Raw genomic sequence first — 26,392 nt, 5'->3', positions numbered from 1 at the left:
TGGGAGATATTTCGTTGTTCCTTCTTTTGGAAAGAAAATTAAAAATTTGAATTCTCTTACAGATTCAAATTGTGTAACACTAATTATAGTATTATTGACATAACGGTTGCAGCATTAATTGATACGACGATATATAGAATACAACGATTTATTACATCAAGACAAGATTTGTACATTGTTGTAAAATCTTACTTTCAGAAAGCAGCTTCGGAAGTCCATTGATTTTTTATCAAGCGGTAAATATTTGTTTATATTATATACATGATTTTTTTCCTTATCGCTATACTTCGTTAATGATTGTTATAATTTTATTGAAAAAATGATAAGTACGGACAAACATGCAGAAAAGATATTTTTGTACTTAATTATTCTTTACGTTTTTAACAATACAATTCTTAAGCGTTTATAAAATTATACAAGTTAAATAAGTTAAATATAAAGTTAAATATAATATCAATAAAACGGTAACAAAGTGTGTAATTTGCTTCTTGCTTGAAAATTCAGTTACGAAGTCAATTATAATAAAAAATTTATAGCTTTGATTAGCAAAACGCTGCAACATAAAATAAAGCCACATGTAATATCATCGTAATTAACGTCATCTAGATTTGTAGCTTTCAGATATGTAGATTGTCTCTCTCTTTCTCTCTCGAGAATCGTGCGATAGTCGCTATCGATTTTAATTTTTATCTTAAATCTAATCTAATAACTTTTTATCACATCGAAAGCCCTGCAAGAGATTTACTCTCACACTTATTCTATGCGTTATTATTTATTTCGAAGAGTCCCTACATTCGATTGTTACTTTGATTTTACAGTTGTACCACTTTTTCGATGGCTTCTGTACTAATTGTATTCTTTCTTTCTAGAAGTTACGGAGGCATACGGCGTTTCTCTATATAAAAGAATCGTGAGAATAACGGAATACTGATAGATGCCTAAATTAAGATTAGCTTAGGACGGTTCGGTTTACGTATAATTGTTCAATATCTCATTTCAACTATTCTCTTTTGCATATATTATTTGTATATATATATACATATATAGCGTTTCGCGTTTCGAATTCTTTTCTCGCTATCATAGTATGTGAATATTATTTTGTCCGACAATATGATACGGCGGGTAGCAATATGTGTACTGTAGAATTATTCTTATTCCTGTTATATTTCCCGCTTTTTCTATAACGCATTAATACAATGAGGTCATTCTATGAGGTTTTGTCTGAAAATTGATGGATTTAAAAGTAATTTATGAATTTGTTTTTATTTTTCTCGGATTTTCTACTAATTTTTTCTCGTGGAATTGACTTTATTCATAATGATGATTTCATTGAGATTGTTATATTCGATTTTCCAGTTTTTTGGCTGAAAACTTTGGCATGTCGGTATAAACTTTGTCGAAAAATCACATATCTAATTTTGTTACCTTATAAAGAAATTCTAATTGTTTTGAAACGATAGTAGCATCTATATATCTGTATTATAAATCATAATCGTTGTTTGTGTCTCGAGAATTTACGAAACATTGTGTATCATTAGTACAAAAGGTATCATTACGACATCATATGTATGTACTTTCCTTCTTTGTCATAAATCCTTACATTTGACAATCTTTTCAGAACTCTCCTCTACGACAACGACAGGAGTGTTCTAACTGCAATAGTTTTTGCGCCATAAATTACAACATCCATTCGTTATATCTTCATATGTAGAATTTGTATGCGAGATCCCGAGCTTGGCACTCGTAGACATTTATGCGATGGAACATTTATGACATCGTTGTCCTTTCGACTTCGCCTTGCCGTCGTTTACTTGCTCCAGCTGCCTGCGAACGGAATCTGCGAAATAAGCGAAAGAAAATACGAGATGATACGAAAATTTTCTTCGCAGGAAATTCTATTTAATCCAAAATTAAATTTTCGAAATATTAACATTTGTTATTGTTATCTTTGCAAGCATTGCTTGTGCCGTAATCCATTGTTATCTTTGTAAATGAAGAATATTTATTTTGCTTGGTGGGAAATTTGTCGAGATAACAGAGGAAAATAATAAAAAAGGGATTACCAGCGATTGTTTTCTTGTCCACTGCTGACAAAGCGTCGCAGAGCTCTTTTGCCAGCGGTACATCGGGATTCAGTCCAGCTGCCCAGATCATTAACATTCGAAATCCGTGTTCCTTGTAGCTTGAAGGACCTATAATTGGAGGAGCTTTATCGTCCTTTTCATAAGGCTGTTCTAGGTGCATTATAGGAATATCAAATTAGAAATCAGGACATTTATAAATCAGGATAAAAAACGTGGCAGTCATTTCATTATGCGTCACGATACAATGCGACAACATATATACTTGGTTGAGATATCTGAAATTCTATGATAGAGTCATGGAATTTGGGAGATCCAACGGTGCAATAAATAATGCCGATTTACCCGTATATTGATGCTCGATAGCCTTGATTTGTTCGGGGGTGAAGGCCCAGTGAAAAGCTAATTTTTTCCAGTCTCCAGGCGCTAATTGCTTATAGGCCAACTTCCAGAGAGTCGATCGAACTTGATCCGTGAGACGGCCGTTGTTGCTGGAGATGCTGCCACCGCGGGATCCTTCCCTCCATCGTCTCCGTGCCGGAGTCAGCTCTCGGATCTCCTTATCGGAATTCGAAATCTCCTAAGATTCGTAGTGAATTCCCATAACTTTGCCTAATTTAATGTTACGATCGTGGAGCATGTTCGTTCCGCTTCAAAATTTCAATTCGTATGAAACCTGCTTTTGTCGGATCAACACAATATTTGAAATAGTATAACATTTTTCAAATACTATACTGGTGCAATGAAATCTCGCGAGAAGCGCTGTTGGATAAATTTATAAAAAATTTCCACTCTTGAAGTGTAAAATATCGTTAAAGTCATACTGTGTTTCTTACAATTATTATTGAATCACCTCAAAAGTCTTTAAACATCGATTTGGGGCGAGCTTCAAGTCGGAAGCGACGTCCGTCAGACGCAAGAAGACTGACGTTACATAAACGAAATTCTTGTAATTATGTCCTGGCGTACCTACCGGGGTCGGATAATCCAATCTCGCGGTTTTAATGATCATGTCGACGATGGCCGTGAAACTACCCCTCGCCGCAATGTAAAGTGGCGTTCGGCCGCTCTGCAAATGTCGGGATAAACTTTGGTTTAACTTCATTATCGAGTTTACGACGGCCGTCAACCCGGTACCCCTATCGCATTAACTGCAGCGCGCGGGATTAGGATAAGGCGTTCGGTACGAAGCTTTCTGCAAATAACGCGAGTCAATTTCCCGTGACACGTGTCACATTGTCGACGGAATCGACCCATGTCGTGCACGCGCGCCAGACCTCTTGTCCGGTAAATTGATTAAGATTGGGTGGGATGTGGCGTTATTAGGCTTTCGCGAAATTAGATCTTTTATAGCATTTTTATTCTTCTACAATGTTTTTGTAAAAAAAGTTTCTACTGTTTTCTCATTCGGAACAAAAATAAGTGATAAAAGACAAAATTCACATATTGAGGAAATTTATATTCTAGAATTTTATCTTCTATTATTCTTAAAATTGAAATTATTTTAACGAGAGAAAGAGAGATTAATGGCCATATATCGCAGATTCTCATTTTGTTTCTAATTTTTTATTTTTGTTCTGTTTTTATTAATTTCATCATTTTCGTAATTGTAACGATGCTCTATACCGAATAATTGGATTTGTTCGTTTATGTGGAACAGTAATGATTTGTATTTGCCACGTACTAGTGCTACCTTGATTGGATTTAAAGCATTGTAATGTCGGAGGTCATTATTAAAGCGGATCTGCTAATTACAGGTAGACTGTCAAAAGTATATATATATATAACAGAATACAGAAAACAGAGCAATATTCAACAGTTAACCCTTCGCGTAATTATATTATATTTCATTATATTTCATTGTTGCTTTATCACTTTGGCTCACGGAAATTTAATTAGATTCCCTCTTTAATTAGTTCATTGGTATTTCTCGAATCTTCTTTCGCGTCGCGAAAAGTGAGATTGTATTTGTTAAGCGAATAATTAATTTATACATTAAGTAAAGCTTAATTGCTTATTGAATAATTAATGTTTAATTATAAATCAATTAGTGCGGGCGACTCATGGTGTGACGATTTCAATAATGAAATAATAATGTCCACAAATGATTTAGTCAACCGTGCATAACATGTTTGAAACGCAAACAGATTGAATTAATTATATCGTCAAAGGGTAACGCGTAGTTACTCGATTATATCCTCATACTACTTTGATAATGTATTCACCTGTTCTTTCTGCTCGATATTCGCACCTGCTGCAAGCAGCAACTCGCAAATATCCGTATGTCCCATTTCGGCCGCGATATGTATGGGCGATTGAAGTCTCTAAAACAAGTCAGTGATAAACGGTAATAATTTCATTAAGCTGTATTGGAAATTTTTAGATATGTCCTCAGTAAAAATAGAGAGGACTTTATGCGATAACAGATGCGTTACATGCATTTTAATTTCTAGCTGGAATTATTATATTTATTGGAAATATATAATTTGCGTTTTACATACCAAATTTAAACAATTGAGATCAACGCCTTTGTTAATTAATATCTCTACCGTTTCTACTTCGTTGTTCTGGCAGGCCAGATGCAAGGGCGTGTTACCGTTCTGCAATGGATAATTGAATAAAATTGTATAATCCGTTTTACGTATTTTCTCGTTATTAGGGAATATGTTTTATTGTTAAAATGCTTACTTTTCAGCGATATTTTATTTATTTTTATTCGCCGAATTATAATTGCATGCATGTTTCACTATCGAGTGTCGAGATGGATATTTCTATGCGCGAATAATACGCAACGACAAAATATTGATAGCGATCGTTATGTATGCAGCAGCCGGCACGGATTATATTTGGAAATGCCGAGATATATCTGTACCTTGCACTGCTTGTTAAGATCGGCTCCGTGCTGAATCATGGAGTCGAGTATTCCTTTGCATCCTTGACTCGCGGCGACGTGAAGAGGAGTGAAGCCTTCCTGGAATTGATACAGATTAATCAGATATGATATACGTGCCTGTTGTTACAATGAAATCTCGTTTCTACGAATTTCGTTGATTTATTTAATCGAATACAATCTCGTCGCTCAGTGACAATTTCAATTCTGTAGAAATTGTTTGGAAACATTTATAAATTTGTTATTTATAAATATCTTACAATATGTGTATATATAATTATGAAGAATCTGTGAAGTTTGATTAATAAAAATTTGAGATACAATTTATTCCGTTTATGCAATATGTAATTTTTTTTTTTATTGTCAAATAATTGTTAAGATGTAATGTCGTTGGCAACTATTTGATTTACCGCGTCTGTTAGCTCGGTATTCGCTCCAGCTTTTAATAACAATTGCGCTATCCCTGTGTGTCTCGTTCTGGTGGCTACGTGAAGCGGGGTATTGCCATCGTTATCCTGGGCGTCTACGTTCACACCTAATCCTATAAGAACTTCAACCGCTTCCAAATGCTCCTCGGTGCAGGCACAGTGCATCGGTGTTTGTCCTTTCTGAAAACGAATCAGATTTCTTGAAAAGTTAGATGGAAAACGTCACTTTTTTTCAGCGACTTTAATATATCTTTTTCTCCCCTTTCGCCTATTTGTGATATTTAGGTCGTTTTACCCCTTTCGGCCTTGATAAACACATATGTATTAAATATTTTTGAAATTAAATAAAGAGATTTTTACACCGCTTAAAGGTTTGGTTCGTACGACTATAATATATTTGCGTAAAAATACAGTATTTTTACCGAATGGTTTTTGCATACGTTTTGCAATGTAGACGATGAAAAAACATGTTATTTTAACATCTCTTGTTTTCGCACGGCGGAACGTTTATTTAGTAAATAGAATCGTGCAAATCTTAGGGGTAATATTTTTCGCGCATATCACGGGACCATTATATTTTGCAAACTTGAAGAAGTATAACAGTATAGCGGTGAAGTTGTTTGGAAATTCTGAGAGTTGCAATTTCTTATTTTTAGAATCTCATTTCTTGCAGATTTTTCATTATAACATGTGTACATTCGTCACGGCTTAATATCGGAAAACATCGGAAGTGAAAGAAAACTCAATACAGATTTGTGTCAGCAAAGTTGCTCATAATGGCGCTTATCAATCTCGTCATAGAAAAAAGGAATCAAGAAAACTTTTCCAGCTAAAGGAATTCCTGGCGGGAATCTTATTTATATTGTTAGTCTCCAGCGGTGCTTGCAACGAAGCTGCTAGGCGTCATACGGAACATTTCCTTTTGTGGGTTCATATCGTGTCAATTTCCGATGTTTTCTTCGGTTTCCCCAGATAGATAACTGTTTAATATGTATGTATAATGTTGCAAATAACTTGTTTTTATAATACGGAATAAATCTACCTTCGGAATATTTTTCACTACAATTTCAATCTAATACCAAACGAATTAAAAGTAAAATTAACACTTGATAAAAATACAAATACTGATAAACCAAAATCAATAGATATCGTAAAACTCGCAATTGTTAATTCTATCATAAAAAAATAATACGATACGTGGTTTTATCATAATTATCTGAACAGACTTTACGACTTGATCTCAGTAATAATTGATTATACTCAAGAATGATTATTTGATACACAGCGAACCGTGTGTAATGTAAAAATGGAATGGAAAAATGGAATGGAACGCGGTATTTCAGGAAGATTAGAATTCTGTGCGCGACTGCGAAGAGACTAGAGAGCGAAACGCGAGTAAATTGAATGAAAAAGCAAGAGTATCCAGTGAGAAGGGAGATGTGGAGAGAAGTCGGGAGGGTTTGTTTACAAAGGTCCCCGTAAAATGTGCTCAAGCCTGCGGCCGAGTCGAGTTACACAGCGGTGATCTTCCTTGGGGGATTTCGCTTGTCCTCCCGATAAGGAGAAAAGGTACGCGTTGTAGCAGCCGGGCGAGACCCACTTTCCGAGACCTAAATCGAAAGCGGAGCGGTGCGCTATGACCTACCTGCGAGCGCATGCACGATTGCATACATGGAAATCCGAGCGGTTACTCTTGCCGACGCGCGTTAAACGAACGGCCGATTGTTCCTGTCGATAAATTATAAATTTCCGCTTTTTTTTCGTACCTTCGCTCGCTTCGCGATCGATACTGCGCTGCTCTATGAAAAAATATCGTTACACACACAACCGTGCCATTATTCTCGGATTGTTGATGCGTTTTCGCTGTTTCGGATATTTGTACGTACATACGCGATGACTTCACATGAAATGTAAAGCGTGGGAGTTGCGCGCGTTCAATGTTTGATATAGGAATAATATGTATAATTCAAGATAAAAAGCAAATATAGTCTGGTAGAACTTAATATTGTTGTTGTTAATTTTTGTTTTTAGAAGAGTTGTCTGTAAATTTAATTTAAAAAAAACACATAATATCGAATATATTATCGATGACTTTCGATTGTCTCTTTAATATCCAAATTTGTTCTTGAAGTTATAATATTAGGAGTACGCACAAGTTTCCATTGTTCAGATATAGATAGATTGATCCAAAAACAAACTTCTTTTATTGCGGTATCCATTTTTTGCCTAAAATATTTTGATTAAAAATAGTATATTATTTATAAAATATTAATATAATATAGATACAATAAAGAAAATTGCCTTAAAAATGATGAGAACTTTTACATATTCCTCATCTTGCTTTTATAATTAAATTGTGTTGTCGCCAGAAAAATATTGTGATGGCAGAAATCAATTTGGCAGATTAGCAACATAATTTGCAAGTTTAACAAATTATTCATGTAATAATTAACATATTTTGCTACGATAGTGTAAAATTTGAAAAATTTTCTATTATTTATTTCGTTAATATTATATCTTTCCAAACAGTTTACATGATCGCAAACAGAATCTAAATTATTATATATATTAATGAGATTATTATTTCTAATTGGTGATGTGAGTAAGAAAATGTTGTATCAACATTTCATTACGTTTTGAAACTCTGTTTAATTCTAGTATAGAAGTTACTTTTTTCATCTATAGCTTATACTTTTAATTAAACTTTTTCTTCCTCTAGGTAATTTTTAGATCAAATTTAAGTTGTTTGTTCGCAGCATTCAGATTAAATACTTCGAAATAATAATTTTTTCTTTTCCTTTTTTTATCTTACTTTTTATTTTGTTGCATTCAAAGGCTTGTTTTGTTACAAAACTGCATGTCCGTTATATTGTTTCGTTACACATACAAAGGATCTGGGAACCAACATGGCCCTCAAGCCCTTAAGCGTGTCCCAGAGGTGATCGCGTTTGCAGAGATACTACATGTATATCTTTCGCGTATTGGGAAGCAGCTTGAGATGTCCTACCGAGTGCCTGCGTCACACGTCAAAGCTGATCTCGGATTGTACACAGATGCTTATCGTCGTTGTGGCGTTTAAACAAAGGATACTGAAGATCCCATATCGATAAAAATCGACAAAAAAATAGATAAAAATCGAAAAAAGAAGGATACACACTGGCAGATCTTTGAACGATGTATTGGGAAAACTATATTGCCGAACGACAACTGATTTTAGATGAGAGATGTCTTTTTCTCTGTAGGAACTTTGCTCTCATCGTCGGATATAACTCTACTCAACACACTCAATTATTGCTACATTTCGAAAATAATAAATTTTTATTTGTTTGAACACGGGATGCAATTGAAAGTTGCATTAAATGTTAATTGGCCATTATTCGTGGAGGAGCAGAAAAAATAAATACGTTATTTTACCTTCTATTTTTTATGTAGATTATATGGCAACGTAATTATAATTATATGAAAAATACTACATTTAAAAACACTACAAAAACAATGTTTCAAAAAAATATTGTTCTAGGGCAATTAACCTGTGACAGCCAGCGAGAAAAATGGGATGCATAAAATTATGCATGATGCATGGAGATATGCAAATATTTTCCAGGAGATAACAATTAATAATTTATGAGAGAGAGAGAGTGAACTGTACACAGCGTGGTTGTGAATAAATTTTCCGCATAGTTTTGATTAATTTTGATCGGCGATTTCGTAACCGATGGAACTTCCGCGAAGTTCGCGTAACCAAGATGCTAATGGATGGACTGATGGATGGATATCCCTCGAGGTACCGAATCGGGGGGAAATAGTGGGAATCAGATTTCCGGGTGTGGAATATCTCGTTGCAACGCGAAATTCGAGAACTTGAAGCCGAAGCACGCCCGTATTGTACGAGAACGTTTCGGAATACGCACAGCGACGCACACTGATATGTCGTTTGATGTAACAAGATATGTGTGTTTGTTTGTTCATTGCTTTAGCAAGCATTTAGTCTAGTGAGACCCTACAGAAAATTAAAAAAAGAATGTGGATTATAGAAAATATATGGCCTGAATAATTGCAATTAAATTGAATCGAAATGATGAAATAATAAAATAAACGCGATAACATTATCAATATTTTTCAAATCATATTATATTAATAACAAAACTATCGAGACGGTTAATAACTCCTCTCGGTCTTGTACATTGTACAAGATATCCGTATTTCCGCTTGGAGTAAAGCACGTTTCTCATATCTTTATATCGTAATATCAAATGTTTTAGAGATTTCATTTCAATTGTTTCTGCAGAAACCGAGAGAAAATACTTCTTTCGCTTGAAACAATTAAATAAAATTAAAATTATTTCTACGAGGAACACAGTTTTTATTCTTTTCTGCGAACGTATCGACGATCTTATATGGTAATTCAACTCATCCAACAATATAGTCCAAGTAATTAAGTAGGTTTCTATTTACCTTATCTGTGGCATCGAGGATGATCCGTGGGATGTTGGCGAGCGCCGTTATCACTGCGGGATGCCCAGCGATGGCTGCATGGTGTAGTGCAGTCGCACCGGTACAATCGGTGGCCTCACCGTTTAACGATTCCACGGCTTCCGCGAGATACTCCACTACGCCTACGTTGGTGCCGCGAGCACCGCACATTAAGAGGGTGTATTGTTTCTAACCGGAAAAAAAGGATCCTTTGTTTACGCTCGTTGTATGAAGGAAGAACTCTGCGAAGGAAAACTCGAGACTTTTACATTATACGATCGCGTGTAACGTGCCTCGTAATTTCAATCTGCAGAAAAAGGAAGAGAGAAAAAAGCTTCTCGTATAATGAAAATGCCGTTTTTTTTATAATCCACGCGCCTTACTTTCATATTCCATAAACAGCTCGTATCGGCACGCGCGTAATAAGATTGCGTGACGTGCCGAGGAAGCGCGTGCTATTATTTAGGACCGCCGCTAATATCAATATTGACACGTATCGATTTCAATTTCGCGGCGGTTGCCCGTCGACTTATCCCACCTTTTTTTTCACAAACTCCATGAAATTTCAGTTGCAACATCTTTCTTTTTTTCGACACTCGCGCGATCAATAAACTTCAATTAAATGTACGATGTAATCCGGTTTAACCCCGTGCAACATATTCCGCAAATTTCTGCCGGACAAAGGATTATTCGTTTTCCTCAAAAAAAATTTTCTCGGCTTGATATTATGATCCTGCGCAATATCCTGCGTTTAGTGCATGAATAGTTTGAGTTCGCTTCAACATGAAATATATGTTTGATAAAACGACTGTAGCAGGGCGATTGATATACCTTGTTAACCGCGGATACATTTGCTCCAGCATTGATCAGCATCTTCACCGCGTCTCGATGTCCGTGCCGGGCGGCCATATGTAAGGGCCGCATTCCATACTTGAAAGAGAAATGAACAGCTCGGAAATTAATGTTTGACGAGGAATTTCATCAAGTCAGTAACCGGTTAGATTAAATTCCGACAGAAGTGTCGCTCGAGAAACATGTAAATGAAGTATCCATTTATCAATTGCTACGCTTACATCGCTCACTCTTTATCTTAGAAATGCTCATCGATTCTCAATCTAAATACTGCATTTATTTTTAACATGCAAAAGTGATGTGATTCTATTACGTTTAATTTTTCTCTTTTTGTTTCGTTCGTATTTTTTGTTGACTTATTTTATAATTACTTGCACAATTTGCGAAACGTGTGTCATACCTTATCTCTCGCTTCGATATCGCATTTGGCTTGTATCAATATCTCGATAATCTCTGTGTTTCCTCTAGATGCTGCCCAATGAATCGGAGCGCGGCCATACTAAGAGAAATGTTAATGATAAATGTTAAAACATTCATCACTTTTAATAGTTTGGCAAAAATTGTATTAGCAACATGTACGTTAGATTAAATGAAGAACGCTTCATCATTTAATTTTGTCTCTGAAACAATTTTAGTGACTTACATTATTTCGGGAATCTACGTCGACAGTTTCCTTAAGTACTTTACGAACGGTGTCCGCTTCGTTCTTTATCACAGCCTCGTGTAGAAGAAGATCATTCTTAAGGACTGATAAAAAAAAGATATAGATAATGCGCGTACTTGATAATATTTTATTTTTCAAACAAAATTATGTAAGGTTGATAATTTCGCGAGATTCTTGTTGAAATAAAATTATTTGTGCGTTACGAAATAATTTTACTTGAGAAATGTTTTTAATTAAAATATATCAAATTACTTTGTCGGTGTAACATGGATGCATATGAATTAATTTTTTTATCTATCTGTAGCTTTCCGAAATTACTTTTTTAGCGTTACCTAACATACGTAGATTAACTTTTCGATCCCTTTGCAGTGGTTTTGTAAACTGAATCAAAGTACTTTTCGACGTAACATGGACGTATATAGATTAATTTTTCGATCATTGCATATTGGTTTTTGCGAAAGTAAAACTTGGAACGAGCTGGGTAAAAAGTACAAATTCAATTAATTCGTTACGGGCTTTTCATTTTAACTTCCGACAGTCACGTCGTAGCGCACACGTGCTGTCGTTACCGCTGCACACCGTTTTTTATAATTTCGGACCGCGCGGCTATCGATCGCTTGTGCAATCGAGGCGGAAGCAAGGAAGGAAGGTTGGGACGAAACACGAGAATACAGTGTATCTCTAATTAGTTGAATGGCTGATCTCGCCGATGTCCGATGTAAATTGAATACTTTTTCATTTTTTTGTAGCTGCATCTTAACGGTACGCTTGTACATAAAAGTGATTTTTAAGTGAAACAGACATGCAAGAAATTTTAATTATCGAAATATTTTTCTTTTCTCTCTCTATAACAAAGACCAAGCTTTGCAAGAGTATAGTTGTTTCAAAGAAATTATCTGGTCTACATGTAAACTAAAAATAATGGTGGCACAATATTATTCTATTGTTTCCGTAAAAAATAAAGTTTATTTAACGGTAAATTATATTTATGTGTTATTTTATTCTTTGCAATAAAATTTTTTGTCAGAATTACAATAATAATAGTAAATTATAAATTTATTAATTAGTGTAAATTAACACATTGTGAAAAAGATCCGTTTAATTTCAAGAAATTGACATTTGCAATGGACATCGGTAAAAAGAAATCTCAGTGATTCAACCGAACGCGTGAATGTGTTTCTTTTTAACTTCACTATAAATCTTGAGAAAAATGGAGACTGCGAGTTTCGCTTCTACGTCTCGCCTATATATACACGTTTTACTTGGGATTGCCAAGACAGCTTTAAATTTTCTTACGCTTCGCGGCACATTTTGCATGAGGTGTATTCGTACTCTACTTACTTCTAGCAGTCTTTTGGTTCAGTACTTCGTCCTCGATCGCTTCATTGAGGTTCAACGGTGGTGGTGCCTTCGCCTTCGTTATACTCAGTTCTTCCTTATCAACCATCTTTCACTGCCGTTGTTTCAAGCCCAGTATTGTCATCGGCATCACGGTTTCTCGGCTGTTAGGCAACGTTAATGCACCTGGAGCAGTTCGACTACTAATTATCGACGACCTGGAAAGCCAAATGATACGAAGGGTTGTGCGATCACAGAAATCATAATTAAAATTACAAATTTAAAAGAAACTGAAATCATTGAAGTAATTGGCAACGGGCCGGAGATGTGAATAAAGGAAGAAATTAAATGGCTATATTCACATTACGTGAATTTGGAATAAATATATGAGAATTGTAAAAAAAAGTTAAACATATTTTTGTATTACCTATAATTTAATTTATGATAAAAATATAGAGATTTTTTCTTTTTTTTCTTCATATATCAGAATTAAAATACAGACGTAATTTTCATTTGCCGTTGACTTCTCGATATCGCAGCATTAATTTATCTTCTCTGCCAATTATTAGAAATATTCCTCGTTATACAAAACTGGAGTTTTGTCAGAAAGTTTTACGGTTTATTAAAACTCTCATATATTTTTCGCAATTATGTTCGATACTCATCGCCGATGGAATAAATTAATATATGACGAACGAATTAATCATGAATTTTTCTCGTTTTACATTTCACAATTTGTCTTATTTTAAATGTTCCCGTTTTGTTGTAATCTGTCGTTACATAATTTGCATGAACGGACATTTAAATACATATATATATTTGAAAGCTTGGTTAACAAATAGTATGTATAACATTTAATTTGTGAGTAGTAATTAATTCATTCGCAAATTCGAATTTTAGAGAATTAAATCAGATATACTGTAAGAATAAATTTGATATATTTGCTTATGTTTCAAATGGTTCAAGTCGAATTCAAGCGAATTGCATCGTGAATTGCAATGTATTTCTGTTCTAAGGTGTTTCACAGGTGCATCGATAATAGAATTCGTTGTACGGCTATTGATTAATCTTGAATTTGGTACGAAAATGAAAATGTAAATGAAAATTTTTAAGTAAAGTAATAATTAAGCTGAACATTTTGCCGCGGGCAATGCTTTTTAGATTTTAACTTCAACACATTTGTCATTTAGTTTGCACTAATCGAATTACGATTATGGCGAACGACCCACATATGTAATCCGATGTTCGTTTAAACGTGGTTACACCCTGCATATTTAACGGCCGCAGATTTTTTCGAGTTTATCGTACAGCGCAGAGCTTGCTACCACGAGCACAAACACGCATAGGTACAATCGCAATGGTAGAAATGTCTAAATTTTCTACATAAGTCAGCTGCACTGTAACAAAGTAAAGCTTTGATCCATGCTTCCTATCCCTTTCTCCGCTTCACTTAATCTCTACCTCTTGGCTCATCTCTTTGATGTCTCTGGTCGTGCTCAATTTCGAGGATAAATATAGTTTGAATCAAAAGCGTTAGCTCCGTGAAAGCGTTGGTATTATTAGATCTGTATACATTGAATTTTCGGATGTGTCTCTCTTAAGTGGGATCATTACAGCTATGATTGCACGGATCACTTAATAAGTTAATGACAAGTCAAAGAAAATAAAGATGAGATACACAATCAGCAATTATGATGAGACAGATCCATGACGACCGCACAGTTTTTCTGTTCGAATAAAATTATTTAAAAGAAAATGAAAAAGTAATCTATTTTACGATGTGCGTAAAGTTCTCGCATTTGCAATCACTTTCCCTCGCAAGTGTGAGTAGGCGTTATTTAACGCGCATTGGTGCGCTCGCCCGAATATGCGATAAAGTATTAAACTAATTTTGTCGATTGAGTTAACGCGTAGTTGCTGTTATATTTGCAGCGCTGTACTACGCGACAACATCTCATAAATCTAACAATATTCCGCAGCTGTCAAGCTTCGCGGAATCGCGTAAATCCAAATAATCACGGTTAAACGAGAATGGAAATTATGTCAGGTAGAGATTGCAAGCTGTTAACAGAAAGTTGCATTATCAGTCAAAGTTATTACTTTTTGCTATAATTGAGACTCACTCCTCAAACTTCCTCCGAAGGAAGTTATTTTGCGTAAAAATATTCTCTTCGTCGAAGCGTGGAATATGATATAATGTATATAATAATGTTTAATTCGAATTCACGCGGAATATTCTCGGATCCGTCGGGAGATGTAGGAAAGCGCACCACCGGATTACAGACGTTCCCGAGTTACGTAATGTATTTCATTATATTTATGTCGGTTGGGAAAACGCGTCTTCGCCCACGATGCATTCATTTGCATTATGAGTTACGACTGTCATATGTTTAATGATTAATTGTATCTGACTTTGTCGCGTTACGAAGGTATTGCTAGAGTTTGTCGCCAACGTCCTACATAACTCAGTGACTTGAGGAAGTTTATTTGCATTTGTTTAATTCTATATGAGATCTTGGGTCCCTTTGTACCTATCATATTGTCACGAAGTAATTCGGAATATTTTTGTGCAACTATTATTAGAGCGCGGCCAGTTTCTGTCGAACGCTAAAAATATTGTAATTATTAATAGCCGATTTATAATTGAATTTGCGATATTAATTTATGGAAAAAACTAATGCACATAATATTTTATGCCGATTTTTCTTTTGTTTTTTCTATATATAGCTATTTAATAATAATTATTATCAGAAGGCGGAACGTAATTGGATGTTTTTTGGTGCTACATTGAGATTTTCTAAAAATTATTTTATTGTAAAAGAACCAATTTTACATTGCTTTCCTATTATGTAGATGTAATATTTTATCCGTTATATAGATGTGATATAATGGTCAAGTCGTTTCACCGTACTCTTGGCATCATTTATTTCACTGTTCCGAGGCAGATACGGCTCCATTACTCGATACATCGCATGGCGTTGTACATTTCATACGGCTGCGGCATGCCTTTTCAGCTAGCAGCGTGTCGTTTCGTTAATAATGTAATATCAGGGACGATGTTTCCGTTTCCTGATCATCCGTTGCAGCTACGTGCATTCATCCGCTCGGAAAGTAAATGCGCGCGGTTCGTGCAATGTGGTTTTATGTAAAATTGAACAAAGCGGTGTAAATTACGGTCGCCGAAGCTTCTCGGATTCTAATGGGTTATTACAATCTATCGGATTGAAAGTATTACTTAGTACGTAACGTGATGACTTTTTTATCGTCAATTAAAAAGCAGAATTTTTAAATGATAGAATATCGTTGACAGTGTCATAAGTTAATAGTTGTACAGACATTAACGTTGGGTAATTATCAAGATTGAGATATTAGCATTAGAAAGAATCTACGATATTTATTGCATTGTACGAAAAAATTCTTAACGATAAAAAAAAAGAGATAATTAACGACAATGTAACGATAACGCAAATGGAATTACATCTGTGAAAGATTTTACATCTCACAAACAGCATCTTTGTGATGAGATGCAACGAGAATTCGCTTCATTATTTGCAGCTTACTGGCATTAGCATTTTGTCGACGGCGTAAGTGCAGCTATGAAATTAGTAAAAGACGTAGCAGGGCGAGTCTGCAGCAAATAAACTCATAAATTCTTATCGTTGAGAGGCGCTACCTCGAAATATATTATCTTCAGCTGCCACCATTTTTCATATTTTGCCGTCACGCAAGTATAAGTCGACATTTTTCTTCGAGGATCAAACCGGATAGCGACGACGCTTGGGAGTAAAGAGAATTTCACGCATCCCCGCTTCCGAAATATACTTCTTTATTTTGCCGTGTGTCGTGTCTAAAGTCTCACTGCTGCATTTATGCATTTTGCTTTACGAGAGACGTATTATGCTTGTAAAATGTTTTTTTGTGGCACGAATAATGAGATGCTGTGGCTTGAGAGTTTTCTCGGAGAGAACGAGAGGATGAAATTTTACGAGATTGCGCCGATATTATTCACTTTTTCTGTGAAGTCGTGTCATTTTTACGTTTCTTTTTTTATTCAATTTACTGATATTACTTGCGTGATATTGTTCCACATATTGTCGTACTATTCTTGCGTGTCTTTTTTTATTGAATTTACTGATGTTACGTGATATCGTTCAATATATTGTCATATCATTTTTACCTTTTTTTTTTTGAATTTATCGATGTTACAATTTTTATTATACAATAAAGTAACATTTCAGGTATTAACATTTCTCACCGAGAGAACATCTAAATATAGAACAAACCTGATTGCGTTGCGTATCAATTTGTGTTTAGAATTAATAATGCGTTTAGATTAAATTGAGTACACCGAAGATGGCCAAATCCTAAGGACCGAAACGTATGTACAGTAATAAAGAATTGAAAATAATAGAGCACGTTAAACCAGCTCAGGCTCTAGTAGCTTATTTTAATTAATAATTCATTGTATAATAAAAAAGAGCCATTGTAATTTATATAACTTTTTTCGAATTATACAATTTTTATCGTTTGTCACAGGGATCAAAAGATCCCAAATTTGGTGAATTTTATAAATATATGTTAAAGCACAATATATTATTATAATTCTGTAGCGTTCAGAGATGAAGCGAACTAAAAAAAAGAGAGGAATATTAATTTGCAAGATCCGTTTTAAATTATAATATTATATTCAAAATAAAGTCTATATAAATCATGAATTTATTCCATTGTTCTAAATATTTTATTAAAAGAGAATTAAAAATTATTTTTATAAAACAATTATTTCACTTTAATTAATAATCGATTAGCAAATAGTGTTTGCGCAATGAGGATTTTGTACAGTTTGGTATATTTTTCGAATCGCTTTACATGTGATAATTTAATACTATACAAGACCCTCCACCGAAATGCAACACAACGATCGAAATGCGTTTAGCAGGCGACCAATGACAGGTACACAATTGGATTTCGAACGTTTGGTGGGTACTATTGTTCTCTCGGCGCATCCATTGCCACACATGCGGCAGGTTTCGGTGCTTTACAAAGCGACAATGCAGTGATCTCCTGAATAGGGCACTCGAGGCTCGAATGTCACGGTCAGATATAATGGACGCACTTCTAAATTGAAGATGAATTATGGGCAAGTGACGTCCTTAATTTCACATTAATTTATCACTCGCCAATTGATGTTATTTCAAGAACTTAATACCATTTAGTGTCGAACTAAATCGAACGATTCACTGCAAAACTCAAATTTTAAATCGCACTCTATTTTCTCTCTCTTTATAAATATTATAAGTTTAAGATGTAAATATCGATTCTATTAAAAGTATATTTAATACGATTTAATGAAAGTTTTAATTAGCAATATTTTTAATTCTTTTTATATAAATATAAAAAAAATGTTATAAATATTTTTACGTGCTGCATTGGGCTTTGATTAATAAATAATTTAAAAAAATAAAAAAAATTAAGTAATGTGAAATTTGTAGCGTGCAATAAATAATTAAATATCTAATATAATCTAAAAATAATACACGAGGAATATCATAGATTGCAATGTAAAAAAAACGATAAAGCTTTGATTTACTGTTGCATAAACTTTGTTTAATATTAAACTAACGCAATAAACATTGAAATGATACTTGATCCATTATCGATAGAAGAATGTGCTTGATGCGAGATACTCGAATTTCTCTCATGCTGACCGATGCACTTAATCGAGGACGCAGCTTTGATCGAGCACATACTGATGACGCATTGCACGATTCCGTGAATATAATTCACGTTGAAATGTGAAGTGCGCATTAAACTCTATTAGTAGGTCAATTATATGAAATCATATACACATAATCATCTTTGCATGTGTTCTAGTTTTTGTAAAATGACGAAGCTGATAAAATTTCAAATATTGGCACACAAAGTTAAAATTAAATGCGAAATTATATTTTCAATGTACAGAGTGGAAGAAATTGCTTTTGACTGTATATTTCTGTAAAATATTTTTTTTACGATTTTTCACGATTTTGTACAACTCGGCATTGTGAAACTAAATAACTACAAAGCTTTATATATTTATAGATTAAAAATTTGTTTGAAAACAAAGTTTATGATAGAAATTAATTTATATGTGATAATTACGATAATGATTCATATCATGACATTGCGGTGGAAATTGATCGATCTTCGAAATATAGAAATATAGAAAATAAAGAAATTAATAAATAGAAGTATAGAAGGACAAAAATATAGATATATGTATAAAAATATGTATTCGTAAGAAATTTATTGTATTCGCAAATTTTGATCTTGTAATATGCCATTTCTTCAGATTCTTCGAATTCCAATTTTGAATTTATTTTCAGTTTAGAAAAGAGAAAGTTTATCAGTTTTAACTTTTGTATTTAAATAGGAATATGCACATATACTAAAACAACTCCGTAAAATTCATTTTTCTATCGCAAACGGTCTCTGCAAATATGAGTTTTATTCGCCTAGATAATTTTACATAAAACTTTATTTATCCAGAGAGAGAGAGGGAGAGGGAGAGGGAGAGAGGGAGAGGGAGAGGGAGAGAGAGAGAGAGAGAGAGAGAGAGAGAGAGAGAGAGAGAGAGAGAGAGAGAGAGAGAGAGAGAGAGAGAGAGAGAGAGAGAGAGAGAGAGAGAGAGAGAGAGAGAGAGAGAGAGAGAGAGAGAGAGAGAGAGAGAGAGAGAGAGAGAGAGAGAGAGAGAGAGAGAGAGAGAGAGAGAGAGAGAGAGAGAGAGAGAGAGAGAGAGAGAGAGAGAGAGAGAGAGAGAGAGAGAGAGAGAGAGAGAGAGAGAGAGAGAGAGAGAGAGAGAGAGAGAGAGAGAGAGAGAGAGAGAGAGAGAGAGAGAGAGAGAGAGAGAGAGAGAGAGAGAGAGAGAGAGAGAGAGAGAGAGAGAGAGAGAGAGAGAGAGAGAGAGAGAGAGAGAGAGAGAGAGAGAGAGAGAGAGAGAGAGAGAGAGAGAGAGAGAGAGAGAGAGAGAGAGAGAGAGAGAGAGAGAGAGAGAGAGAGAGAGAGAGAGAGAGAGAGAGAGAGAGAGAGAGAGAGAGAGAGAGAGAGAGAGAGAGAGAGAGAGAGAGAGAGAGAGAGAGAGAGAGAGAGAGAGAGAGAGAGAGAGAGAGAGAGAGAGAGAGAGAGAGAGAGAGAGAGAGAGAGAGAGAGAGAGAGAGAGAGAGAGAGAGAGAGAGAGAGAGAGAGAGAGAGAGAGAGAGAGAGAGAGAGAGAGAGAGAGAGAGAGAGAGAGAGAGAGAGAGAGAGAGAGAGAGAGAGAGAGAGAGAGAGAGAGAGAGAGAGAGAGAGAGAGAGAGAGAGAGAGAGAGAGAGAGAGAGAGAGAGAGAGAGAGAGAGAGAGAGAGAGAGAGAGAGAGAGAGAGAGAGAGAGAGAGAGAGAGAGAGAGAGAGAGAGAGAGAGAGAGAGAGAGAGAGAGAGAGAGAGAGAGAGAGAGAGAGAGAGAGAGAGAGAGAGAGAGAGAGAGAGAGAGAGAGAGAGAGAGAGAGAGAGAGAGAGAGAGAGAGAGAGAGAGAGAGAGAGAGAGAGAGAGAGAGAGAGAGAGAGAGAGAGAGAGAGAGAGAGAGAGAGAGAGAGAATGAAGTAAAGTTTTAGATAATGATGAATCCAAGAGCGCTCGTGGCTCTAAAGACAAAGCTAAAGTCATTAATTATATTGTTCAAATTCACACGTTAAACAAAAATTTAACACGCAATAGAAGTACGTCACACGTATATTTTCTTCTTATAAAATTATATCGATGTCTGACCACACGTTTACGCCATCACTCAGCCGCCGGATGATCGATGAAATATCACGCCCTGAATGAACAACGAATGTTCGCTTTCCCGAGAGCGAAGCGCGTATTTGCCCTTTTCCCGCAAGTCTCATCTCAAAGAGGAATGAGCTCGGCTGGGTGGAAGAAAAATAGAATACGTATGCCGCCGAGGGGAAAGAATGATCATCCAGAACTTCATTAAACTGGCGCGACATGTACACAGCGGTCGGACTCGTGCTAAAAATAAGCGCGATATAATCAGCTGGTCCGCGATAGAGATAATCATCTTATATTTCTCGAAGCCGCACAAAAGCCCGAGAGGTCTCCGTTAAATTTATCATGAATGAAATAATGATATTTACATAGCTACACATCTTATATTTTATATCGATATAAATTTTCGATACGATTTAAATTTTAAGACAAACTCAAAAATTATAATTTAAATCTAAATAGAATAAATGTAGATATATATCAATTGTAAATTTTTCCTTATAAGATTACGATGTCTGATCACACGTTTACTTCACTACTGAACCGCCGAATCATGTAATAAATACCTGCTTATTTATCTTTAAAAGTTATAATTTTTATATTGTTTATTTAAAAGAACAAATTGCAATTAAATGTTTCTTGATTTAAGGATTAAGTTCTAATTTGATAAATAATTGTTTGGTAATAAGAATTATTTTTCTCTATATGAAAAATTTAATATTTTATTTTTTTATGTCGAGCAACTCTTTTTCTTGAATTTTATATTGTTACTTTTATCACAAAAATTTATGCCAAACATTACCGAATGCGAGAAAGAATGTGTGATGTATATCAAACTCTGAGTGCGAGTAATTGAGTAAGGATTACAAAATGTGTTGCGTGCGATGTGATCGTGAAATAGTAGTTATCGTAGAGTAAATGGTAAACGATGATCGTATCAAAAGTATCGCGTGAGATCGCAGAAGAAAAACAGAGATAGATACGAGTTTTGCGTGTAATGTATCTTTAAATATTTCAAAATAAAAAAGGAGAAAAAACTGGTTTTTTCAAGTTGAAAAGTGGTCCAATTAGTAAATAAATTTTTTAAGTCACATTGCGTAAAAGACGATGCTGTCTGGCTAAATAATCGCTTTCAAGATTACGCGAGTCTAATTACGACACTTAAGTCTGCCGTCTTATGGCGGCGGCATAGTTTCCCGTGACTAGGGCTCAGGAACTCGTTCACGCTTTCCCGATAATTCAAGCTTTCTATCGAACGGAACTTTCCACGGATCTACCAAGCGCCGGGATATCGGCACAAACATATATCAGGCATCCAGAATTTCCAGCACGAAGTACATCGGTTTTACTGCCTTCTATAAAATATACAGAGAGTTACACGGAACTCGCACACAAATTATGCCTTTCCCAGATTGAACTTTAATCGTTTATTAGCTGAATGTAGCTAATCCTATTAAAGTGGAAATTAAATTATGTAGAATGCAGCAATGGAAAACGCGTGGGGAACGTGGAAATTGAAATAAAATTTATGATTGGGTTGAGAATTTCCTAGAACGCATGCGATCTTTAACTCGGTTACCTCCTAAGTATCCTCTAAAGCTTGCCAAAGGAACTTAGGAACTAGACTATGCTATACCCTTCCACGCGCGATATAACATGCTTCTTCAATGATACCCATGAGAGAGAGACCGCCAGTATTAAACCGAACACACTCAAAAATGTAATTAAAGTTCAAAAGTTATTGAAAACTTAAATGTCATACTCGGAGACGTCCCGATATTTCTTTTATTTCTTCAAACAGGTGACATAAAAATAAGTTTATCAGCTAGCTGATTAGCTGATGCTAATAGCGTGATAGTTTGCACATGCCACACATACTCACATACGCGCAACGTTGATCCGTAAATAACGCGCGCGTACTAGATTTTCAAAAATTTGGAAAAATACTGACGCAACGATGTGCGAGAAAAGTGAATCTTGCTTCCCGTTTCGTAGATGATTATGTTCATTACATATATATATATATATATATATATATATACTTGTGTAAAGTAGTGAGTCATATAAGATATAAAAGATTCTTATATGAAAATTATAGAATACTTGTTCATTCGTAAGCAATATTTTAGCTTAAGGATTAACAATTATTTAGTTTGCTATAAGTAATGATAAATTCAGCGAGTTACTAACTGCGCTACAAGGTGCGGAAATACGAATGCGTTAATATAAATAAATTTACAATTCCAAGTTGATGCAGTAATTTATTTTATATTTGTTTTTTATTTGCACTTCAAAAGGTGTGGTCGTTTTATTATAATTATTTTTTTTTCATCATACTATATTTTGATTCATTTACTCATGAAAATATAAGGTAGCTTGATACGAAGATGGTCGATGGGTGCAAAATGAAACGTAACAGACGCAAAGTTGGAGAGAAGTAAAATAGGAGAGAAGTAGAATGGTGGAGATGTTATGAAGACAAATACAGTAAGATGAAGAAAAAGAGAGAGAGAGAGAGAGAGAGAGAGGCATGTGCTTGTAATCAACAGATATTACGTATTATTATTAATGTTTTCGGTACTGAAGAGTTTATACGTATGCTCATTTGGTTGTCGCCGAATATATATAATCTTGATATTCATGGATTAACATGTCGGCCAATACTGTTTTGCGCTTTTATACATGCGCTTATACATATATGCGCTGTCATATCGAAAGGTAATGAAGGCGTATAAAGGATGCTGTATTGTGTAATGCGGTTATCAAATCATTTCGTGTTTATGTCGCCGTCAATTTCAATCTGCGGCGTGCGTTTTCGTGCGCCGTCGATTATCGATGGAAAACGGCGGATGTATAGCATGAAACGTCGATCAGCTTCGCAACAAATCATCCATGTGTCCATGTATGTAAACATACATACGCACACGTATGCTAAAGATGAGGTATATATATTCGCGCAGCCTTTAAATTATTTTAACGCTACGCTACCGCTGCGTATTATTCTCGCTTGTTAGCGTCACGCGCATGCATCCGCCTAATTCTGAATTTTGCGAAAAATATTACCTGGTAGTCTTACCAGGTAAGTTTCGCTACTGGCTTCATCCGCGGCAACAACAAACCGGGATTAGTCTGGAAAATCATAGAACTGAGAAAATGAAAACGGACTCTTTTCCTATTACAATTAAAATTGACTGAAGTTACACATGTTTTTGTAAAATATAAGCTTTCTGTTAAAAAATTGCGTACCATTTTTATAATTTTATATTGTTTTATTTTTTAGGAGTAATTAAGTGCATTTTCGATTATGTGAGAATGTTATTGACTTTCCTTATTGCAATGATTTTGTTCAGTAATCTACGAGCCGTTATAAAGGAAAATATACAACTTTTAATCCTTTTATTGCAAATATTTGCCTTTAATTCTTCTATTGCAAAATATTTGCCTTTAATCCTTTTATTGCAAAATATTTGCCTGCTAGAAGACAGTTATTGTGAATAATTGATAGTTTCACAAGTATATTAATAAACAAAATATGTAATGGTGTTTTAAATGTGTTGCTTGGAAAGAAAAAGAGAAACGTTGAAAATACTATGATTATTATTATTTTACATTACGCCAACAGTTCAAATAACTAAAATAGTATTAAACTTGTGGAATTGATAGTAATTATATTATTGTAAAATATAAATATATATATTTATTTTCCTTTTTATTATATATTTCAAAAATTTGTTGTAAATATGAATATGGTATTAACCCAGTTTTACATTGCTCAAAATGTAGCAGAGTGTATGTTTAATCTCTCTGTTTCGGTGCATTGCATTTTCAATTTTAATATTATTATATTAATCTTTTAACTTATGATGCATGCTCCTACAAGACTTTAATGTTCTAATTTTATGAGTATCCTTTCTTTGGCATTAGAGGCCTCAAACAATAGCTGCTACTTCCATTACGAAAGCTAACAAACGGTTTTACAAATCTCTTAAATTTTAATTTTAAAGTTTGTTTTTTAAAAATTGCCTTTCTTATCATTCAGTATATAACTAATAAAAAATTTGTATTTATAAATTACACAGTGCTCTTGCCATACATGTAAAATGGAACTAAAACACTGATGATTGAACATTTTCAAACGTCTTTGATTGATAAAATTTATTTTTTTTTTAACGAAAATTTAATCGTACGTTGTTTTCTCATAATTTCTTAATTTTGCACATTCAATAATTTTATGGCTTTAAATTAAAATTTAAAAGATAATAATGCATGATGTTTGATGTTTCCGTTGAGAAAAAAAAGCAATACAAAATCAAATAAATTCCAATTCTAAGTACATTCCAATTTTAAGTAATTTTTAGTTTATTGAAAGATTCTTTTTCCCAGTAAGTTTTTCATTTAACGCAGTACTTCAAATTTTTCAAAATTTTTTATGATTAAGAAATATTTTTTACGGCAAGAAATATTAAGGATGAATTTGAAACACAGCAAAATAAATTTCAACTGTTTCATAGAGGCGTGTGAAACATAATTTGTTAAAACGTCCGTTAAATTGCTATGAAAAGGGTTGTAAAGGACGCGCGTTTCCTGTAATGGTTAATTAGCTCGACTTGAACGTGGATGCTTTCGATACGAGAGTACGTCTGAGAAATGAACGTGGAATGAGTGGTACAAGTCACATGACGCCTTTAACAGTTTTCTTTCTACTCGATTGAATTTCAATTAGATTATCATTACACTCACAAAAATATTCCGTCGACATACAAACAAACTTTTCTGTCGCATTAACATAATATTTGTCGTAAAATTATGTTTGTAATATAAATTACATTAAAATACGAATAACAAAACTAATAAAGAGTACACTCAACACACTTTCAATATATAGAATTCATTAAATAAACTGTTATATTTTTCACCTTACTAAAAACATTTATTAATTTTATGCATCCATTAATTAAAATCAAATTCATTCAGTTTTATTATTTATGTCTTAAAAATAAATATTCTTAATTTAAAATTTATAAAGATATTTATTGTTGATATACACTTACGTGTGTCGTGTTTCTCTCTTTCTGGAATATATTAGCGACAGAAAACCACTCTTGGATTTCCAATTACCAGTACAATTGGGTGGAGAAATAAAGTGAGTAACGGATGTCGCGTTCTTCCGCCACGATAGAAGCACAACGAAAGCTCGCCTAGCATTCACGCTACGAGAGGCGGCATGCTACTGACCAAATCGTCCCCGTTTCACCCGCGAAACACCCCCATTACTAGGTCGACGGCAGCGCAGCCACGTGGAGGGTTGGACCACTATTGCAGATACGTTTTCGTATGTAGTTGGTACGTATTCGGAGTTGCTGATATGGAAACAGTTTGCAATCGCCTTGGGATTGCAACACATTTTTTCCTCGTTGTTCGCTTGACCGCGATATTAAGCACACGTTATGGAATACAGATGCAGTTTTTAGCAATTAGTCGCCCGGATTTAAATTTGTATTCTTCCAATTTAATTATACCGATAATGTTACATTTGTATTTATCAATCTCTAATATTTAATAATTTGAATTAAACAATCTTTTAAAAATTTGTTTGCATTTTATGCCACATATTTGTAATAAGATTGGCAATTACATTTTATAAGTGATATTGGTGCAATTTGTTTTTAAACAAAATTATGAAAATAAAGAAGACAGTTTTATAAATGTACATATATTTTAAATTTACTAATAATTTATCAAATAATTTAATCAATAGTTTCTATTTCACAATCAGAAAACATACGTGGCACAATTAAAGTCGTATGAAATCAGCAAATATTAAGATAATCTTGAAAAATTTTTGTATTATTTTAAAGAAACTGTGTAATCACTATTATATT

The 26,392-nt window shown here is 34.4% G+C and overlaps 1 protein-coding gene across 8 annotated transcripts; it reads right to left on the bottom strand.

Annotated features, from left to right (window-relative positions):
• Positions 1-132: 132 nt before the first annotated feature.
• LOC105675903 (ankyrin repeat and death domain-containing protein 1A-like) lies at positions 133-25,733 on the bottom strand. Of its 8 annotated transcripts, none has more exons than XM_067351446.1 (14): positions 25,562-25,733; positions 12,730-12,944; positions 11,368-11,471; positions 11,125-11,223; positions 10,704-10,802; positions 9,855-10,061; positions 5,382-5,579; positions 4,954-5,052; positions 4,583-4,681; positions 4,307-4,405; positions 3,055-3,150; positions 2,427-2,661; positions 2,064-2,207; positions 133-1,837 (listed from the first exon to the last, which is right to left on the bottom strand). In XM_067351446.1, the coding sequence occupies exons 2-14, from the start codon at positions 12,833-12,835 to the stop codon at positions 1,752-1,754; spliced, it is 1,671 nt and encodes a 556-aa protein (XP_067207547.1). In that variant the 5' UTR covers positions 12,836-12,944; positions 25,562-25,733; the 3' UTR covers positions 133-1,751. The 8 variants fall into 8 exon arrangements, with proteins under 8 accessions (XP_067207547.1, XP_012228810.1, XP_067207550.1 ...); XM_012373387.2 differs by having other exon boundaries at positions 2,064-2,192; XM_067351449.1 differs by having other exon boundaries at positions 2,427-2,640.
• Positions 25,734-26,392: the final 659 nt, after the last annotated feature.

This window comes from Linepithema humile, chromosome 3, assembly GCF_040581485.1.
Source record: "Linepithema humile isolate Giens D197 chromosome 3, Lhum_UNIL_v1.0, whole genome shotgun sequence".
NCBI classification, from domain to species: Eukaryota; Metazoa; Arthropoda; class Insecta; order Hymenoptera; family Formicidae; genus Linepithema; species Linepithema humile.
This window is presented reverse-complemented; position numbering and strand designations above follow the sequence as displayed.